Consider the following 22,979-nt stretch of genomic DNA (forward strand, 5'->3'; position numbering starts at 1 on the left):
AACAATAAGATTCAGACTACAATCCAGAAGAAGTGAATTGAAAGAATAGCTTCTCCAGATGTCTGATTACAGTTCCGGTTAAGCACAAATGTTTGCCCTGCAACACCAATCTCACCTCAAACTCAACACTGAAATATAAATCACTTGTTCGCACATACACCTCTCTCTAATAATGCAGACACAACATCGACACCTAAACTACATGAATAACTCACTTATATATACAAATCCTCAAACTTGATAACAAGGTCGGCTAAACCCTCAACCCTTAATTACAAAAATTACATCACACGATACAAAGATCAACCACCGAACCAATATAATGATTTGCATGACATAACATGGACTTAATTCAAATTCCCAAATGATCAAATCCACCAAAAATCATGCCAACATCAACCGCAACACACTACACCACCAAAAATACCACATAACACGAAAGTCAATACCAATTGATGAAAACCACCAAGAACCCGCACACACAATCAATGTGGATCGCCAAAACAAATAGGACACGACTAGGAAACACCAGCAAGCATGTTAGAATCATCCAGAATAACTGTACCAACACCACTTTTCAAATATTCATCTGTCAACGTCTAGAAGCTCAAGAACACAACCAATCAGCAACTGTCACGAAGAAAGGTAACTTGCAGAGCACCAAATCATGAACCATCTGAAATGAAGATACACAAGACGAACCAAAACAATATCCCAAAGTCTCAACACCAGATCTGTTCACACTGGAATATACCGGAGGAAATATCAACCTCTGCAAAACAACGATCAACAAAACCAATACTACAAAACTGGATCATAAAATCTTCCCAATCACACCAGAATAAATCGCAAGAATATGTTGACATCAATGACAACAACATATCCCAGCAGTAGCGATGACCAACAATATCCAACAATCTCCAATAGTTATATCACCTTGCATAATGTTATTTTGTTTAATTTATTATTATTATTTTATGGTGCACCTAGGGGACCTAGGGATACACACATTAATAGGAATTAACATTCTTGAGGCCACTTTATGTGTTGTATATAACATTGGCAAATATTTAATGTGGGGCTTCACATGGGAAAAAGTTTTTATCTTAATATTGGAGAATATCATTAATAAAGTGAAAATTTAGCACCCAATTTTATATGAGGAATTAATTGTCCATAATGAGGTTCTTTATGATCATATGTCATCAACATTATCACATGTACACCATGGAATTATAGAAGATAGCTATATATGGGGTCATTTAATATTTATATGACATATTTTATCCCTATTGAGATTGATCCACTACTACCTAATTATGCCAATATTATTGATTAGCATTTTTTTTTATGTTTATCACTTTGTTATTATATGTTATAGTACTATACTTACATATGTTATGCTTGTGTTATTTAAATTATTTTGTTTGATCTTGTGCCTTGTGGGGTATGCTAACATTTTTTTTGGTAAGTTCTACACACTCATACTTATTCTCATTGGTAGAGAATTTAGGGAATATTTCATGTATGCATTGATTGCACACATAAGTTAGTTTACAAAAAGTATTTGTGCTCTCTATATTTATCTTCATTTACTTTTAACATTCCTTTATTTTTAGTCATAGCTTTAATTTTATTTTATTTTATTTATTTTCTCCTTGATTTGAGGGAAATATTTTATAATGCACACAATTCAAGAGGCAAATTTTCTTCTTATTATATTCTTAGTTTATGCACAATTTTTTATCTGTGATTTCTTTTCCTTACTTAAGATGAAAAAAACAATGAAAAATTAATGCATATTTAGCATAAGGGAAGCACACACTTATTTCAAAAGCTTGTATTCCAAAATCTAAGAATTCCTCTTTTTTATGACTATCTATTTCGTCATGCATGGTCATATGCATTCACATGTACATCAAAGTGGAGGAAATGTAATAAATAATGTATATAGATTATGATATATCACACCTTCATCTTATGCCACTTTATGTGGAAGTCATTAATCCATTATCTTAGCACTTAGTGTTAATTTTGTGGATCAGAATTAAAATTTATCTTCTTCTATGTATTATCTATCATTGAATTGTTGTATAAATCTGATTGTCTTCTTTTATGTTGCAGGAGAGGAGGAGCATTTTTATTTCAATGTACATTCTCACACATTTCATTTGGTATATGTAGTGGGCTAGGTATGGTCAAGCGATGCCTTGACCGGCCATGTCTTTTGGACATGGTCGATCAAAACATCACTTGATCGTGCCCCCTCACGATAATAAATGTTTGAATGAGAGACTTCATTTATCTCTCATTCAATCATTTATCTTATCGAGGCTATCATGCATTAACACTTAGTTTAATTTTTTCACTTACTAGATCACCTTGAATCTAAATCTACCACTTTGATATGTTAAAACCATTAATATAGAATGGTTCTATTTCAATTTTTATGGGTTCTTCCTCATTTTAAATTGGCAAATATTATAGAGTATATACATTTAAAGAATTCAATAGTGAAAAAAACTAAATCTTAGTTGCATCAATATTTATATTCACTACTTGGCATGCTTTTTAATCTTATTACATTGACCATGGCATTTAACTACTATAATAACAAGGAAATCAAAGGGGTTTCTCTGCATCTATTGTAGAGCCCCAAAGGTGCTTTTCTAGCACCACCAATTTCCCAAATGTAAGTATCGATGTAGTTTAATAGATTTTAGAATAAAATATAAGTCTATAAGTAATCTTTTTTGGAGCAAAGTGTATAAAGACTAAAAGCATAGGAATGACCTAGTTAGAAGCATACAAAAATTTAAGACAATTTCACTCACTGCATATCTTTATCTTAGTACTAGATTTCAATTTCTATTTTTGTTGCAACACCTCAAGCAACAAAAGAGGTTAAAGACATCATGCCATAAACCAAATAATCTTTCTATTTCTTTCTTGATCATTTCAATTACTAAGATAACCATTTGTTTCAATCTCAGTTTATCTAATCTAGGTTTAATTCAATTAGGATTAAACACTTTAGATCCATTAGTTGTAAAATGTTTTAGTTCGCTAGAGTAACTTGCATATTTGAGTTGGAAAATTTATTATAAATATTTTTATTAAACCACAAAGGACACAACTTTGTATCAAATATATGTACCATTTTGTTAAAAAAATAAATCTAAATCATTCAATAAACTCCCTACAATTTACATGATATTAAAACAGAAAAAAAATAAAACATAAATTTGTACTATGCAAGGAATCTTTAATTAAATAAACACCTTTCAACTTTATTTTAAAAGTAAAAATAGTTATTATATTCACATTAAAAGTAAATGAAAACATGTGTCTTGAATCTAGAGAAACCACCAATAATATATTAAAAACCTCCATTACAACACTAATCTACTATATTGGGTTGTTTCAAGTACTTCCAACCTCTATACATCATTCCTCATAATATATTCATTGACTAATATCTTAATCATGTGTCAAAATACACCCAATATGTAATATTGAACACTTCAATAAAAAAAAAAGATTTAAGGCATGAACACTGGAAATTTCTCCTTGACTCATGTAGAAGCCCCACGCTCTCGTAGAATCTTCACTCCCACATACCTGTGATTTTACATGCTCCATCAATAATCTAACTAATAACAGCTAAATAATTGAAATAAAAAACAATTAGCTTTTTCAATTCACTATACCTTCCAAGCATCATAGTGGTTGCTTGTGGATTAGTACCAGGGCCATCCCTGAAAGTGGAACCATCAACAACTCTTAGAGCATCAACACCTTTGAGCCTATACCTCTTGTCAATCACGGAACCAATATCACATCCTCCATGAAAATGCCACATGGTGTTGATGTTTTCCATGCAAAACTTGCCCAAGGCTACCTCGTCAGATTTATTCTTAGGCAAAGATGGCCCAGTGAAACGTAGCCCACTTGTGCCACTGGACTTGTCATTATAAGCAAAATTCTTCATAGAATTTGTTTCACAAATGCCAGCTATTACCTTGACCCCTTGCACACATTTTTGCAGATCTTGAGGGTTAGAATAATAGTTATAGCGAACAGAAGGGTTTTCTCTAGGATCCTTGCTAATTAGACTTAGGCTTCCCCTTGATAAAGGGTAAGCTAGTTTCTCAAAGATTACTCCACCATATGAATTTATGACACCAGAGCCATTTGAGGGGGTTTGTTGCACAAAGCTACTAGAAAATATGTAGTTTGCAGAACTGTTCATAATTCCCACTACTTGTATACTAGAAGTATTCAATGGTATAGGGGATTGCAGTATTATCGTTGCACGAGGGTTATCTTGGATCCCTTGTCCTACTGAAGGCACATGTTTGAGGACGGGTATATTTATCTTTCTAAGATCTCTGGAGGGGCCTATTCCACTTAAGAGCAAGAGTTGAGGACTTCCTATACTTCCTGCTGACAAAATTACTTCACTACAACATGATGACTCATCAATTAATGCTTGGTAAGAACCGCCACTGACGGAGTTCATGAATTCTACCCCTTGAGCCTTCAACTTTCCTGCATCAACGAAATGTGAGAACAAATATCAAAATGTAGGTCCATTTCAATTAAAAACACAATCATCAATACGAAAAAAGCATTTGCAAGTGAACTAAAGATACTTTACACTTGTTAATTCTATTAATTGCAGTACATTAAGGAAGAGCCATGTGGGCTCCCACCTAAAAGCTAATGGTTTTGAATGGAAGATGAAGACAGTTTTTTCTTCTTTCGACGTGGTGGGTCAACTACCATTTATTTCATATGACCACCCAACGGTGACTTCACATGATTTCTAACATAATTTCCCAACTTTCAAAGAAAAACTTTTTGTTCCTGTTTGTGTGAATCCTTCACATGCCCAAGATGATTATCACCCATGCGCGATTTCAGGAGATGGGAAATTGACAACTTATCTATCAATTTCATTACTTTTAAAACAATCTCTTACAAAAAAAAGCTTGAATCTTGATCAAATGATCGTCCATGTTCATGGTGACTGTGTCCTAAAGCAGACGTACTCTTGCACAATCTGATTTTGTTTTGATTTCTAAAACTTGATGAGACGGTGCTGATGTTACGTGTACGCTTCACTAAAATTTGCAGGCATTAGTGCGATGGCAGATACTGTGTTTGGTTTGGCATGACAACCTATAAAGTACTTAAATATCATTTTGGCTCATACTGGTCCACACTGCTCTCTTGTGGGCTTCACGAATAATCGCCATTTTTGGCATCTATAGCGCACTATCTGCTGCTAGTTGCCTCTGCATCGGTCCGCACTGACAGACTTATAATTTAAACTAAGCCGATTCACAGAATTTTATCCCTGCCATGGTTCTCCACTTGTTCTTGTTGTGGGTACTGGGTTGCACATGCAGGCCTTGGTTTCAGTCCTGCTCTCAAGAATGGTGATATTATAAGAGATGTCATAAGGGATGAGTCGCAATTGTGCTGAAATGGGAGCATGAGTCTTAAGACTTAAACTTTTCCGACTAAGAAGTAAGGATTGAGCCTTGAGACTTAACTTTTCCAATTAAGAAGCAAGGATTGAGGAATATTCATTCTGTCATTTTGCCTAAGAGCCAAAGATTGAGGGGTATCCATTCTACCCTCTATTGAAAAAAATAAAATTTAAGAGCCGAATCTTTAAACTTCAGTTTTTTTTAGGAGCTGAATCTTTAATCTTCAACTTTTTTGGCTAAGAAGCAAAGATTTAGGGTATTCATTTGGTCATTTTGGCTAAGAGCTAAGGATTGAGGGGTATCCATTTTGTCAAATTTGAAAAATCCTCCATTAAACAAAAAAAATTGTTTAAATTTTTTTGACTAAATAACAAAGACTGAAGGGTATCCATTATGTCATTTCAACTAAGAGCCAAAAGTCGAGGTTTCAAATTTGGACCTCATCCCTTCTAATGTAAACTTCTCTCACTTATCAAGACTTCAGTCTCTAATAGACCCATTTAAAACCATTAAACTTTATTTTAAATAATTTTAACAATTCAGAAAATAAAAAAGGTAAGATTTTTTCCTAAAGCTTTTTGAGAAGAGGAAAAAGTAAATGAAATTATAAGGTCTATCAGAAATCAAGTCCATAAATCCAATTTTTTTAACACAACGTAGCCTCCCATAAAGAAATCATGATGCCAATTATTTTCTCCAGTCTTGGAACTCGTACAAGAACATGTGTCCAAGATTACAAACGTTAGCAAAAAAGCAATTATAACATCTATGGCATAGACCTAAATTTGACGTTCAAATAGTCGTATTCTACACATTTTTATCATAAAACTTTAGAAGATTGTATTTTACATAGAAGGCAAACATTTTGGACAGATTCTCTAATTTCCTGTAAAATTATTCTAATACACAAACATAAAACTTTTTTTAAAAGGGCTTGACAGAGAGGGTTAACCGACAAATTTAGGCCCATTAATAAGGTATAAATAAGGTATAAAATTAGGCAATTAAACATCCATTATGTTCTCCTGCATCTCTTTCTAGCACAATCATTCACGAAAAGCAAATATGGCATCCAAGGAGGGCGCCTAAATTTGACGGCCAAATAGTCGTATGCTACACAATTTTATAAGAGAACTCTAGAAAATCGTATTTTACATAGAGATTGTCTAGTCTTCTGTAAAATTATTCTAATCAAAATATATATATTCTTTAAGAAGTGCTTGACAGAGAGGCTTAACCGTCAAATTTAAGGCCCAAATTCCTAAGATATAACATTTGGATTAAACATCCATTATGTTTCCCTGCATCTCTTTCCATCACAATCATTTGCAACTCTAACTAAACAAATTGCATGTTCAAACTGAAAAAAAACAGTAAAACATAAAAAAGACATGATCCAATACAGAGCATTTGGTTTAAAGATTAAATTAGACATTATGTGAGTTCAAATTTTCAATAATAATAAAAAAAAAAGAGTTCTATTCTGTTACGCACCTGATGAAGAATTGAAGAGAATTCTGGAAGCAGTGGCATTAAGCAGAACAACAATATTATTTGGGTTTGCATTCTTGAGCAGATCTGCAGCAGTATGTCGTTTCCCATTGTTGTCAAAGGTGGAAGCACTAATCTTGGTGCCCTCAACATGATCCACAGTATACCCATTATCAGGACGAATTCCCACTTCCAGCAGGGCGTCTTTCAGAGCAGAGGAGAAGCGTGAAAGGTGATCTGGTTCAAAGGCATTCATTTTCTCCACCCACAAAAAAGATTCATTCACCAGCTTTTCATCCCATCCCATGCGTTGAATGTACGTTCTGCTCGCTCTGCTGTAAAACCCAGCATTCAGAGCAGTTCCACCCCCCAAAACTCTGGCTCTGTCCACCTGCACTCCATCCTCAGTCATAAATCCCTGAGCTATGGAAGTGAACTTATCTGTTTCCATCAATGGCTTCCCAAAATATTCACCGCTCTCAATCTCAGGATTTCCATAAGGAGATCCTCCTCTTTCCAGTACCAGAACAGTGTAATTTTGTGACAGAGTTGCAGCCAGAGGACACGCAGATGTACCTCCTCCAACGATTATATAATCGTATTTTCTTGCAGCTGCTTTCTCCAAGTCCAAGGTTATAAATGGGTATGGAAAGGACGGAGCACCTGCAAATTTTTCACCATAATATTAGCTCCAACCTCTGTAGGCACAGGTGCCCAGTTCAAATCTCCTCAGTGTAAAAAATAATCAATTCATCAGTAAATATTTGGATTATTCTATATCTATCATTGTCTAGTTCATTTTATCTTAATGATGAATCATTAAATATGATCTGAAATGTTGATGGTATGAACATTTACGCAATCAAATCCAAAAAAATGAAGAAATTCAACATAAAAAAAAAACAGAAACATGGTCATGGAGGCATCTAGGAGGTGCTGAGTTCAAATCTCTTTAATGAGAAAACAATTCACTCTACCAACTATCAGCTTTCTAGTTTCATCTTGACGATGAATATGATCCAAAATGTGGATGGAAAGAACATTTACATAATATGAAAACATTTATGCAATCAAATCCAAGAACTTTCAAAAACATTCAACATCACAAACTCTGAAAATTTTCTTTACTAATCAATTGTGAATCACAATTGCTCAGCAAATTTAAAAAGTTTTACGAACCAGATGTGGGTTTTGCTGCCTCCATGGTAGACAACAGGTGAGAACTGGTTAAGAATAGAAGCCATGGAATGACATGGAGAAGCTCCATTCTGACTCTCAGAGTTTCTTCTCTTTCTTGTGTACTCTGCTCTGATCCAAAATACAAAACAAGCTCCTTCGCTTTCTTGAAATTGGCTTGCCCATTCAAGCCATTTATAATTGACAGAGTTCCTGTTTCGCACTAAGTTTAATTAAATTCAAATATTAATGTTCATTATGGACCCACAACAAAGTCATGGAGACATTAAAATTTCTCACGGCTAAGAGTGATAATTTTGTTGAAAGAAGTTACTTTCAGTAATCTAGAACGTCAATAGTCATCAACTTTATTGTTGCATCAAAATTTTCGGAAAAACCCACTTAACTGCCATTTCATTGGACGGATATTAGTTTCCCTAGTTAGAAGAATGTGATCATTTTTTCCCAAAGGTATATTAGTTTCCAATGCTTTTAGATTTTATAACAGTTCTCAAGAGAACACAAATTTCCAAAACAATCATGGTACAAATTAAAAATAATAATTATATGACTATACACCAAACCGACAGAATGGGCATACACCGACCTAACACAACATGGTAGTAATCATGTATGTTATTCTAGAGGGTTGGTCCTATGATACTGTGGTGATTGACAAAGTTGACGTCCCTAATCAAAGGGTCCTCATCATCAACCACCTCCTAAAATTGGGGATGGCATCCATTGATTGTATATCTTGGTCCCATTACCCTAAGGAGTAGGGCAAATTGTTAGGAGGCTTTTAAGGAATGAGATTATTTCAATAATAATTTGTATAAATGATGTTTTTATTAATTTTTGTTGGAAAAATGTATTTATTGATAAAAAAAGAAACATACAAAAAAGATGTTCTTTCAAGAAATATCTTAGAAGAGCAATTTATGTTTAACAATATCTGCAAGGTCTTATAATGATGTGCATAGCAACATACCACTTTAAAGTGAAACAATACAGGGGCAACTTACAATTTACAATCATAAAGTTATCACTTTTCTCCACGACTATCAAGCACAAACTCTTACGTAATGAAATTCATAAGTGGAATGTTTTTATTTATAATTGGTATTTTGTTCATTGGTAAAGTTAAATGGTTTACAAATGATTTATTAGTTATAAATTTTGTTGAATGCAAAGACTTCAATCAATCAAATTTGAGTTGGAGTTTGTTGTGTCATCCTCCCTTCTTTATATTCAATGCATCTCTAATGAGATTGCTAAAATTCTCTATAAAAAAAACTCAATTATACCTTCAAGCCCTTTGCAACCATTAGAAACAAAAACTCGACATGAAAGTATATAAAGTTGACTGCTAGCATGGGTCTTGTTACAAAATAAGCCCTTACAAAGCATTCCTCCATTACTAAACACTGCATTTGCCTCAAGGATGCAAGTCTTGGTCAAAGAAGATGATGGTTTCTTGAAGAGAAAGCTCAAAGAAGCTAGATCCATTTTGAAAATAATATTGTTAATTGATAGACAGACTATTTTTCTTTTATCTTCACTTCCTATCTAATCTTCATATATATATATTTTTTATGAACATAAAATAGAGTATGTTGAAAAGGAAAGAAAATGTATATGAAAAATTCATGAATCATATCCTAAAATAGTTCATGCATCTTGTGTCACATGCATTATAGTTAAATTATACGAATGTTATCAAACCTTCTAATATAAAAATCTAATCAAATGAGAAAATCATTGCAAAAGGGTTATGCAATAGTTGTCTAGATTTAAAAATATTAACAATAGTTCCAACATAATAATTGTTGAAAACTAACCACAATTTTAAAATTATATCAAAATAATATTAAAAAATGTGTCTCCATAAAATCATAATAGCAACACAAAGAAATAGTAACCCAATAGTCTAATTGTCAAAAGGGACAAAATTAACTTCAATTACTATTTATACTCAAACTTCAAATCTTGTAACTATCTATCATCAATATTTTTATTTTCTTTATATTACTATTATTAATATTTGTATAGACATCTTAAATACAATTATCTATAAAACATTGAGAGATGTCAACTTTGAGCTATTTTATTAAATATCTAGATATTATTTTACTTTATTTTAGTGTTATTTTATTTACTATATAAACACATAATTTTTTATTTTTTTTTTAAATTATTTTATTTCATCATTAAATTAACTTTATTTTTGGTTTTAATATTTATTTACTTAAGAGTTAATCCCTAGTTAATAGTTGTTTTTATTTTAATTTTTTTCAAATGAGTTGGTTCTATTTTGGTTTTATACAAATTTGTGCATTGTTGAATGCCTCTCAAAAATATATATTTATCTTGCATCTTCAAAATTTACATCTTTATTATTAGATTGTAATAATTATTTGATATACAAATGATTATCAAATTCAAGTTCAGGGACTTTTACATACATGGTTACAATATGATATCTTAAATAAATTTATCTCAAAACTATTGATAGATATAGAGTTATTTATATTACTTTAATTTACTTTAGAAAAATTTTACTAATTTTTTATCATTTATTTTTTCAAAATATATCAATTTCATTTTAATTTTTATATATGTAATAATGACATAAGACTTGTTGCAAGAATTCTAAAGCATCTCTCAACATAATTATTATTAATATAATCTTTTTATTATCTTATTTATTCTTATGTATTATATTTATTACCTTATACATTATTATTTTTTATCACATGTTATTTTCAATCACATATTATTTATTTGATATCAACTTAATATTGTTTTAATAATGTCTTTGTAAAGTTAATTATAAAATCTTCTAAATTTAATTATATAATTTTTTTTATGGACTGAGGGAATAATGGGTAGGTCCATTCATAAGACAAGCCCCCTCTATAAACCAAGATCAAACTACATCTTCGATTATCTAAAATGTTTTTACATTTTATTATTTAGTTTTTTTAAATCTCCCTCTATAATCTCTAAGACAATGTACACTAAACCCCTTATCCTTTATAATCTACACTAAACCCCTTACCACACATAGTTGAAACGGCTATCCAATCCTTCGTATGCACCAATGTATAAGGATACTTTTTTTTTTGGAATAAGATTTGAACTCAGCGCCATCTAGGTGCCTACAACATGAACTTTGCCATTAAATCAAGTGCCTTTGACACCAATGCATAAGTTATGACGTATGAAGGTAACTTATGCATTGGTACATCCTAGAGACTGGATAGCCATTTCCCACATGACTCACCACACATCGCAAATAAACCATAGTCAAACCACACCCTCACTACAAAAATAAAAGGCGAAATTGAACTAACTTACCCAAAAGACCTTTTTTTTATTAAATTTAATCTCACCGCATATGAAAACATTAGATCAAAAGTTACAAAACCGTATAAAGCACTCCAAACTTCCCATAGAAGAATATTGAAAAAAACAAAAGCGTTCTCACTTAAGAATGGCTCCGCATCAAATTTTTATTCTTTACTTTGGCTGTAATGTTAACGTATTAGGTGAGCTTGTCTCTTTTAGATACATCCTCCTCCTCCTTTTCCAAAAGCGAAAGAATCTCCACAAAAATACAATTTTTTACCTGAATTTAATATCTCCAGGTCAATCTCTCCCGACTATAGACGGTCACTATCCTAACTTTGGGAAAAGAACAACGAAAAAAGAAAAGTTAATAACAACAAAAAGTAGGATTTGTAGGTGGGCAAAGATTGCGCTTCCGGTCTTCCTATCAGTCAAATAATTAAATGCGATAAGGTTACTTTCACATGAGTAATGGGAACAAATTTAACAAAATCTTACCGATAAAAAAATCAAAAATAAAAACTCAAAGTCCTGAACCAGACATTACGGTTGAATGATGTGTTTCACCACTAAAATGGTGGGGCCCTTTACCGTGGACTACATTCCAAAGTCCCATTCTAATGTTGATGGGAACACGGCATAAGAAAATAAGTTTCTCTCACGAGCTGAAAAAATTGAAATGTCCTTCTCCCTCCTCACATGCCAAACTGATTATTCAGTTTGCCTAGTGGACGAAAATTGCAGCATATGAATAATGTCTACAAGCTTTGAAGTGCTTCTGATTTTTTCTCACCTCTCCTTAAAATTTATTTGATAAGACTTTGAACTTTGACAAAAAAAAATCAACCATCCATGTATTAGGTAGCCAACATGTTTTGAAAATTTTAATTTCTATACTAAAAAGTAATTAGGTGAGATCATTAAAAATTTGAAAATTTGTGGTTCAATTAAATAGTTTGCCCGCCTTAAAAACCTAAGGTGTTGTTCTAGGAACGTGAACAAGCTCCCCTAATTATGGCCTCGCTAGGGGTTCCATGAAATTATTTAATTTTGATTAGGATAATGGTTTACATTTAATAATTATGTCTTTTTCATTTAAGCTTGTTAAATAAAAGGCATTTGATTCTTTGAGTGTGCGCCAAATATATGACTAAGTGATGTTTAAAACAAAATAATTGTTTTTATTATGTATGTGATAAAGCGCTTTTGTTTTTTTATTTTTATTTTTTGTAGCACGCAAAATCGGGAATATGCGCAAAGCTGTCGTGTCACGTGTCACATGTGGACCAAATGCTGTTTTTTTTAATTATTATCAGAAAAGGGAAGTATATAATTAATAAAGTGGGTTATTAATCACTAATAAATCGTTGGATGTAAGCGTGACGCTATATTCTGCGTAATATAGGACTTTGTATTAAAAAAAATGAATTATATTTTTATAACGGAGAACACGTTTTCTACTTTATATGCTGTTCACGTTCTAATATTTCAAGCGTGACGGCTACACCGGCCAAATGAATTTTCTCTCAATAAAATACACCAACCTTTTTTGTATTTTTTTAGGCAGACATTAGACTTTATGTATATTCAATGTACATTACATGATACGCCATTGTCTACTAATAATAGACTCAAAGGAAGAAAAAATACACCAAATATTTATTTCATGGTCTGTGATATTTTTACCATTGTGATGGTGAAAACAGTTGAGAATGATTTATGGTCTGATTTTTATTTATTTAAAAGAATCAAAATATGTATTATTTGTTTGAGGGGTTGAGTTTAATTGGTTACAATATTGGGTTTTTGTTGTAGAGACTCAAGTTCAATTTCTCATTAGGATATATATGGTGGAATTCTAAGTTGTGTCGTTTGGTCTTCTATAGTTGGCTTCTAATATGAAGATGGTTTCTAAATAAAAGTGGATTTCTAAATGGTGGCTCTTGGTCTTCCATAGGTGATTTCTAGTGTATTTGCTCGTAAGGAGCTTGTATTTGTCTCATCTTGATGTTCGAATGAGAAAGATATTTGTAATCGATATGCAATCCAAAAAGTATATATTATTATGATTCAGACAATCTACATGTTTTTGAATTTTGTTTCCGATATTGTTCATCGTTGTTAATCTAACCTAACAAAGATTTGACCTAGAAGAAAAACAATTAGTTTATCAAATTAATGAATTCATAAATGGTGTATCTAGACATCAACGTGATAGATTCATAGATTAGGAATGCAAATATGAGTGTGATTATTCAAATACATGTCCTACCAATTTATTCATGTGTAGTATAGTTTGGTTTCACATGTTGGATCAAGTTTGTAGTAATTTAGAAAACTTATTATGATTGATCTATATGTTTTTGTGCTAGCTCAAATTTTGAGATAGTCAACATACTAAGGAAAATAAATTTGTGATGGTGACAACTCAATTCTAAACATCATTGGCATCATTCTTCCATTATTGATTTAAAAGATAAGTACTCGTATCCCTTTCTTTTAATTTTTATGCATTCATTATAATTATTTATCCTAACTTTAATTTATTTTTTCTTAATTGATTGAACTTATCTATTTATCCTTGGTAAATATATGATTGCTTATATGCGCTTTTGGATTTGATTGCATAAATGTTTTGGATCACACTCTGTGATCCACATCAAGATGAAAAGAGAGCACATGGAGAAAATGGATAATGTTGCAGACTTGAACAAACTAAGAGAGAGAGAGAGAGAGAGAGAGAGAGAGAGAGAGAGAGAGAGAGAGAGAGAGAGAGAGAGAGAGAGAGAGAGGAGCAAATAGTACCGGGATAGAACACGTGGCACACATGAGGAAAAGAAATTAAAAAATCAAAGAGATATGCCACCAAAAATTAAAGGGGGGTTAACAAAGAGGTAAGGAAAAAAACATCAAAAAATGCACACCCAAAAGGAAAAACAAGACTTAAGAGCATAAAAAGAAAAAACTAATTTCAAATAACATGACTCAAAACAAGAATAGATGCTAAATCTATAATTAATAATTCAATATTACTAAAATTGAACCTATTAAAACACAAAAAATTAGAATTAAAACATATTCTCATTAATGTTTATTTTTTATCTTTAATTATTATATATATTTTCAGTTATGATATTTTCTTATTTTATATTTCTTTTTATTTTTCTAGATTCTTTTTAATTAATTATCCTCTCATCATTTTGTAACTTGTTTTTATTCATTTGCCTTTTGATTTATTTCAATTCTTGTACTTTAGTATAAATGATTCTTTATTTGTCTATTCTTTTTGGTTTTTATTCTTAATTAATTTTTTGTTTTTAACATTTATTTTATTTTTTCTTTCTTTTTAGCTTATTTTTTTTATCTTTATTTTATTTTATTTTTATTTATTAAAAAAATTATCCTTTGCTTTCTTCCATTTAAAATTTCTCTTTTCCTCTAGTTATTCTTTTTTCTATAGGTTAGTGTTTTTGTTTATCATTTGTTTTAATTATTTCATTCATATTTTTCGTAATTCTGGTACCTCTACTCATACACCATATACATATATAAAATTATATGTATAGTGTAAGAGTAAATGTTTGTATTTTTTGTTTGTAGGGTTTGAAGTTTATTTTTATATTGATTTATTTTAAGTGTTATTTTTATATCAATTAAATTTTCTTTTTAATTCTAATTTTTGGTGTTTTAATATGTTTAATTTTAGTATTATTGAATTATTAACTATAGATTTAGCATTTATTCATGTTTTGAGTCATGCCATTTGAAATTAGTTTTATCTTTTTATGCTCTTAGCCTTGTTTTTCCTTTTGGGTGTACATTTTTTGAGGTTTTTCTTGAGGTTTTTTCTCTTACCTCTTTGTTAAACCCCCTTTATTTAATTTTTGGTGTCTTATCTCTTTGATTTTTTTAATTTATTTTCCTCCTGTGTGTCACTTGTCCTATCTTGGTACAATTTTCTCTTCTCTCTCTCTCCTTCTCCTTCCATTTTTCTCTATCTTTTTAGTTTGTTCAAGTCTGCACAACATTATCCATTTTCTCCTTATGCAAGCTCTTTTCGTCTTAATGTTGGACCACAAAGTGTGATTCAAAATGTTGATGCAAAAACACCTACACAATCAATTATAGAAGCACATATAAGTATTCTCATGAATTGTGGAATTCTACTTTAAATATATGATTTACAAAACTTAATGTGATTGATCTATTGTTTGTTTGTACTAGTTCACATTTTGAGACAAACAACATAGTAAAGAAAATAAATTTGTGACAATGACAACTCAACTCTAAACATCATTGGCATCATTCTTCCATCATTGGTGTCAAAGATAAGTATTCCTATACCTTGTATTTAATTTTTATGCATTCATTACAATTGGTTTTCCCAATTTTGATTAAGTTAGATTTATTCTTTCTTAATTGATTGTATTTATTTATTTATCCTTGATAAATATAAAAGAGATAATGTTCCTTTATAGTTTGACAAAATTAACTTCTTTTACACATGACCTTTGTCCTTAATATCTCTTCTTCTATATTGGGGTTTTAATCTATCATTTATTTATGTATCATAATTAATTTATCTATGCTAGTGTCTAGGTTTTAATTTATCTACTTTATTCTTACCCACCTAAACACCCATGTTTTGCCTATAGGGAACTTTAGATTTAATTTTGATTAATAGCTAATTTCTTAATTTGTATATATATAAGCCCTTACCTCAATCATGATGTATACATCAAGATGGGGGATAAAAAAGTGGCCGCAAGTGTTATTTTGAGATAAACAAAAAAATGAAGCATAAGGCATACATGCTATAGTACATAAGCATATAACATTGAATTGTCAAAACAAAAATATTACACAATCCATAGGTTTACCATAGGCTACAACCTCAAAAGAGTTAAAATGCAATTTCTATTAGTTTATGAACCCATTATGACAATTAGGATAATTTGCAAGATTCCCCTCTATATTTTCATAATACTACATCATAGGAGAGTTAAGTGATTTATATTTTTAGGTTTATATCAATTTTTACTTTAATTTTTAATAAATATTTATTTTATAGGATAAATTTATTATTTTTATTATTTTTCATACTATCTTCTATGAACCCTAACCCTAAGTCTAAAGTGGAAGGGAGATTGCTAGAAAAGAATATGCCACATCTTATGCTCTGGTCTAATGATAGAATTGTTGGCATAATGGATAAATTGATTATGTGTTGCATTGATGTCAACACTAGCTATTATGGTTGGTTACCGATAGACAAGTTTTGGTTATCGGTAGAAGATCTAGTGTTACCGACAAAAGATTCTATCTATTGGACACTTTTGACATGTTTGGATCAGTGAAGTATATTTGATTTCATGTGTTCTATATGCTCCATGAGCATGTTTTGGTCATTTGGTATTGGCTTGGTAATTGGACGCTATCATACACTTTGGTAAACCCTTACCAACACTAGTTTAAGGCTTTACCGATAGAGCTTTCATTAAGGAATCATGACAGGATGCATAGTTGGTGTTGGTGCAGCTTCTTCATGGATTTCAGGATGGTGAAGATGTTCTTTGATCGTGCTTCAACTGCTTGAAGACATTGCTTTGGCGTGATGGACCCAGAATAGGTCTGGTACCTATCTAGGTTATGGATCGGTATCATGCTAACGTGTACTCTACACATTACTGGGATGTTTCGAGAGGATTTACGGATCTGTTATTATTGTTTTGGTCTTAAGCCGACACAACATATCATTGTAATATGGAAGGAATTATGTAATGATCTTATTGTAATATCTTTTAGGTGGCCAACCTAATCGGTTTAGGCCTTAGGGTTTGTATAAATAAGAGGTAGAAACTCTTTGTAAATAATCATGGTTATTGGAAAGGTCATGGTCAAGGAATGTAATGTGCGAATATTGAAATATCATTCAGGCAGAGGAGTTGATCGATCATTGGGGATCGAATTGGATTCAGAAGAGGATTTAGTCCTTTGACATTGAAATTAACTGGGACTATAATCAAGCATGGTAGATGCTATTTCTGGCAGTTCACTCTATTGGATTGTAGTCTATTTATCTTGAGATGGTTGTAGCCTCTCTGTAGTCAGTGAGACTCTTTTGCAATGAGCAATATGCTCTAGGCAATGTGCCTTCCTGCAAGTGTAGGCCCCTCATTGTAATCATCTGACTGTGGGTAGTCTTCCCACCATGGTTTTTCCCTTTCGAGTTTTCCACATACAAATCATGGTGTTATGTGGTATGGTTTCTTTGCATTGATTATCTGGTTAATTGTTAAGTTGTATTGTTTACCAGTATCTTTTCCTACCAGAATCTCTATGTGTTTTATCAGTACTTGATTTGTTTAAGGTTGAATTGTGTCTAGATTAAAAGTTATAATCTGTTAACAACTGATTCACCCCCCCTCTCAGTTGTTCACAAATTATCCTAACAATTGGTATCAGGGCTTTGGTCCTCTTTTATAGAAGCTTAACCACTTGAGGTAGATCCTATGGCAACTAACACTTCTAATCCACTGACAACTATTTTCAGAAGAGTAATCCTGTCATGTCCCCATTGAGGAGTTATACGATCAGCATAATAAAGTTAATAATGCAATTATCCTAAACTAATACATTAAGTATATTGAAGGAGAACGGTCAACAAGAGACACGAGATGCGTCTCATCCTTGTGACCTTCCACACTAGCACAGGGTATATAGAGGCACAAGTATCATGTCAACAAGGGGGGGAAGGAGATAGATCATTTTCAGGCAATTATATACAGTGGCCTATTATTGTTATTCTTATCAAACGTAGCACAGTTGCAGAAAATATCATGTACGGACATTAATAGCATAATTATATCAGACATTGTTGTTAAAACATTACCATCCATAACATCTGTGGGTACTGTTTTTTTCATCAGAAATAACAATTAACAATCTAAATTATATCTATTACAAAATCCAAGTGCAAGTATTCAATAGGAGTAAATTCCAAGACAGATTGGAAAAGGGGACATTACAGTGGTATCAGAGCATAATCCTGTCAACCTGTGCAAAATAGTTAATGCAAAACTTTCGATGCAGAAGAAGTACGTCAGCCATGGCAGAACAGTTAGCAACTGAATTTAGAACATTCATGGAGCAAACTAATGAGAAGTTTGAGAAGACCAATCAACTAATCCAACAAGCTATTCAAAGTATTAACAAAAATAATCATGAGAGACCTATCTCAAATTCGGGAAGAGACACTCATTCAAACCATTCCGAGAATCAACATTCAACTCAAAGCTCCATCCTTAGACCTACTATGCCCTCATTCTTACCAAGAGAAGAGCCCATGATGGAAGTGGAGGAATCAATAATCGAAAACATTGATGAGATAGCAGTAATGTACGCAAGGCTTGACCCCGAGGTACAAGAGCACATCCCTTTTAAAGAATATTACGAAGTTCGGAAACAAGCCAACCCGAATACGAGGAAGAGGCATGTTGACAAAGATCTCCAGGTTAGGTTGAGTAAAATGACATTACCATACTTTGATGGGACTGGAAAATCTTCAGTGCAATCGTGGGTTCAAAAATTGGATACATATTTGTCACTCAGCCCAATGACAGAAGATAATGCCATCAAATTTGCTACCCTTCATCTAACAGGGATAGCACATGATTGGTGGCACCATGGTCTTGTTACTCAAGATCATCGAAACATTACTACTTATGGTGAATTCACTCAAAGGCTCATCTTAAGATTTGATCAAAGACATCCGGAATGGTACTTCAAAGAACTAACGTTACTCACACAACAAGGGACAGTGGAAGATTATGCAAATGAATTTCAGAATTTGGCAGTCATGGTCCCCAACCTCTCTCAAGGAAGGCTCACCTATTTATTTGTAGAAGGGCTCAAAGACTCCATCAAGAAGATCGTCAATCCATTGGAGCCTCAAAATTTAAGTGAGGCAATACAAAGGGCCATCAAGGTTGAAGATAAATTCTCAAAGGAAAGAAGATGTTGAAGCACTCCAAAAGAAGAGTTGTACTCATATGTAAAATTTACACCATTGTATATTAATTGTAAATGGGCTCAATAAAGTCAGCACCTCTCTAGACATTAAGGCTCAAGGAAGCCAAAGATGGGCAGCTTGACTCAAGGAAGTGAGCACCCTAAGTAAGAATAAGGGCTCAAGGAAGCCAAATGTGGGCAGCTTGACTCAAGGAAGTCAGCACCCTAAGAATAAGGGCTCAAGGAAGCCGAAGATAGGTAGTTTGACTCAAGGAAGTCAACACCCTATGTAAGAATAAGGGCTCAAGGAAGCCAAATTTGGGCAGCTTGACTCAAGGAAGTCAGCACCCTAAGAATAAGGGCTCAAGGAAGCCAAATGTGGGTAGCTTGGCTCAAGGAAGTCAGTACCCCTAGTAAGATGACTCAAAGGAAGTCAATCCATTTTAGACTGAGAGGGCTCAAGGAAGTCAGTCTCTCGAGATTGGGTAGAGATTGCTCAAGGAAGCCAATCTCTCACATATGGACAAGATGGCTCAAAGAAGCCAATCCCCCTTAAGTTGGGCAATGGCTCAAGAAAGCTAACCCCTCTAAGTTGCAATATATGCAATATAAATTAAGTAGTAATCTCGCTAATATTTATTATTACTTTGGTTTATATATATTAGTGTTACTAATCTATGTGCAGGCACATTCAAGAACAAGGAGACAAAGTATAATAAGACAAGGAGCAATTGCTTGGGGACAAGCAAATTCAAGAGGGGGAGATTTGTCATGTCCCCATTGAGGAGTTATACGATCAGCATAATAAAGTTAATAATGCAATTATCCTAAACTAATACATTAAGTATATTGAAGGAGAACGGTCAACAAGAGACACGAGATGCGTCTCATCCTTGTGACCTTCCACACTAGCATAGGGTATATAGAGGCACAAGTATCACGTCAACAAGGGGGGGAAGGAGATAGATCATTTTCAGGTAATTATATACAGTGGCCTATTATTGTTATTCTTATCAAACGTAGCACAGTTGCAGAAAATATCATGTACGAACATTAATAGCATAATTATATCAGACATTGCTGTTAAAACATTACCATCCATAACATCTGTGGGTACTATTTTTTTCATCAGAAATAACAATTAACAATCTGAATTATATCTATTACAAAATCCAAGTGCAAGTATTCAATAGGAGTAAATTCCAAGACAGATTGGAAAAGGGGACATTACAAATCCCTAAGTTTGATGGAACAAATTATGGGATATGGAAAATTTGAAAGACTCATCTTATATGTCTTGGAAAAGATATTTCGGAGATCACTAAAAAAGGATACACACCTTATGATCCGGCATCTAGCAATCCTGCTCCTGCAGACTTGGATAAGAATATTGAAAATGATTGCAGAGCTAGAGAAGCCCTCTTGTGTGCACTTACTGATCAACAGATCATGGGATTGACTGATAAATCATCAGCTAAGGTTATGTGGGACAAATTGCAAACTTTGAATGAAGGTGATCCTACTGTCAAAATTGCTAAACTTGATGGTTACCGGGTAAGATATGAAAACTTGAAAATGGAAGATAATGAGAGAATTGTTGTGTTTATCAAAAAAGTAAATGAGATTGTTATGGGAATTCAAAGTTGTGGAGGATTTATAGTGAAGATGAAATAGTTTCCAAAGTCTTGAGAGCCCTTCCACCGACTTACAAGATGAAGGCAACTACAATTAATGAGTTAAGAACAATGGCAAACACTTCAGTTAACAGAGACATTCTGATTGGGAAATTGTCTGCTTTTGAGCTTGCAGAATTTGGACCTTCTGGAGCTGTAAAATCTGAACCTGTTTTTCATGCGTCATCATCAACATCTACCAGCAAAAGTGATTGGAAAGCCCTATATGCAAAAGAATTGGAAGACATGAGGAAACAAGATGAAGAACTTGAGCAACTTGAAGCCTTATTTGCTAGAAGAATACCTAAAGGACCAACTAGAAGTAAGTATGAAGGAAAATAACCTTTTAAATGTTTTGCATGTAATAAGATTGGTCATTTTGCATCTAGATGTTCTGAAAGGAATGCAAGGTTTGAGGAAAGAGTTAAGAAATCTTTTAAGCCTAACTAGAATAGATATAGATTCAAGAAGAGCAAACAATGCTACATAGCAGATGAGGAAGGAGTAACTGATGACTCTGGAGATGAACCAGTAGAAGACTTTGCTAGTGGATCTGGAAATGGAAAAGAATGGGTGTTCTATGCTTTAAAAGAAGATGAACCGAAACTGGCTATAAAAAATGAAGAAAAGGCCCTGGCAGCAAAAGTTGAAGATAAGGATAAATGAGGAATTGATAGTGGATGCTCACATCATATGACTGGAGATAAAAGGAAATTTATGTCCCTGCAAGAATACAATGGCATTCAAGTTAGATTTGGAGATGACAAGACATGTATGATCAAAGGTAGAGGTATTATTTCTTTGGATGGAAAGCATAATTCTGATAATGTCTATTATGTAGAAGGTTTAAGGCATAATCTTTTGAGTGTTGGTCAATTGGTTGATAAGGTTTTTCAACTTTAGTTTAAAGATAGAAAATGCAAAATCATAAACAAAACTGGTTTGGAGATTGCAACCGGTATTCAGACAGGAAGTAATATCTTTCACTTGAACATAGGTAATAAGACATGCTTGATTGCTCATATTGATGAGAGTTGGTTATGGCATAAGAGGTTGTGTCATGTTAATTTTGATTGTATTGTTAAGATCAGTTCAACTAAGGCAGTTAGAGATATACCTAAGATTATGAAGCCTCATAATTCGGTATGTAGGGAATGTCGATTGGGTAAGCAATTCATAAATTATTTTAAGAGCATACATGATAAATCTAATGATGTACTTGATTTAATTCATACTAACTTATGTGGTCCAGCAAGGACAAGGAGCTTTCAAGGTGATAGGCATTTCATGCTAATTATTGATGACTATTCTAGAATGATGTGGGTGACTTTTTTAAGGGACAAGTCTGAAGCTTTTGATAAATTCAAGATCTTTAAAGCGAAGGTTGAAACTGAAACTGGATTGAAAATCAAATGTCTAGGATTAGATCATGGCGGTGAGTTCACTTCTCATGAATTTAATAGTTATTGTGAGACAAATGGAATCAGGAGACAACTATTTGCACCTAGGACTCCTCAGCAAAATGGAGTAGTGTAAATAAAGAATAGAACCATTTTGGATGCAACAAGATATATGATGATGGAAGCCAAATTGCCTCATATCTATCGGAGAGAAGCAGTGAGTACAACAATCTACACATTCAATAGAGTTCACATCAAAGGTGAAACCAGTTTAAGACCCCTTATGAACTATGGTTTGGACATACACCTACTGTTAAATATTTCATAATTCTGGGAAGTAAACACTATATCAAAAGGGATGATTCAATTGGAAATTTTGA

General features: G+C 32.7%; 1 protein-coding gene across 1 annotated transcript; it reads right to left on the minus strand.

The window, feature by feature from the left end:
* Window positions 1–3,357: 3,357 nt before the first annotated feature.
* LOC131042957 ((R)-mandelonitrile lyase-like) lies at window positions 3,358–9,583 on the minus strand. The gene is made up of 5 exons (XM_059219298.1): window positions 9,473–9,583; window positions 8,169–8,388; window positions 6,993–7,652; window positions 3,711–4,551; window positions 3,358–3,621 (listed from the first exon to the last, which is right to left on the minus strand). Exons 1-5 carry the CDS (start codon window positions 9,581–9,583, stop codon window positions 3,576–3,578), a joined length of 1,878 nt encoding a protein of 625 aa, XP_059075281.1. The 3' UTR covers window positions 3,358–3,575.
* Window positions 9,584–22,979: the final 13,396 nt, after the last annotated feature.

The sequence above is a fragment of the Cryptomeria japonica genome, chromosome 4 (assembly GCF_030272615.1).
Source record: "Cryptomeria japonica chromosome 4, Sugi_1.0, whole genome shotgun sequence".
NCBI lineage: Eukaryota > Viridiplantae > Streptophyta > Pinopsida > Cupressales > Cupressaceae > Cryptomeria > Cryptomeria japonica.

Excerpts from the sequence above, each read along its gene's own strand:
- LOC131042957 (XM_059219298.1), bottom strand. The coding sequence starts at position 9,583 with ATGGAGGAATGCTTTGTAAGGGCTTATTTTGTAACAAGACCCATGCTA. Across the intron at positions 4,552-6,992 it reads TCTCTTCAATTCTTCATCAG|GAAAGTTGAAGGCTCAAGGG; the intron begins GTGCGTAACAGA and ends TCGTTGATGCAG. Across the intron at positions 3,622-3,710 it reads ACCACTATGATGCTTGGAAG|GTATGTGGGAGTGAAGATTC; the intron begins GTATAGTGAATT and ends GTAAAATCACAG.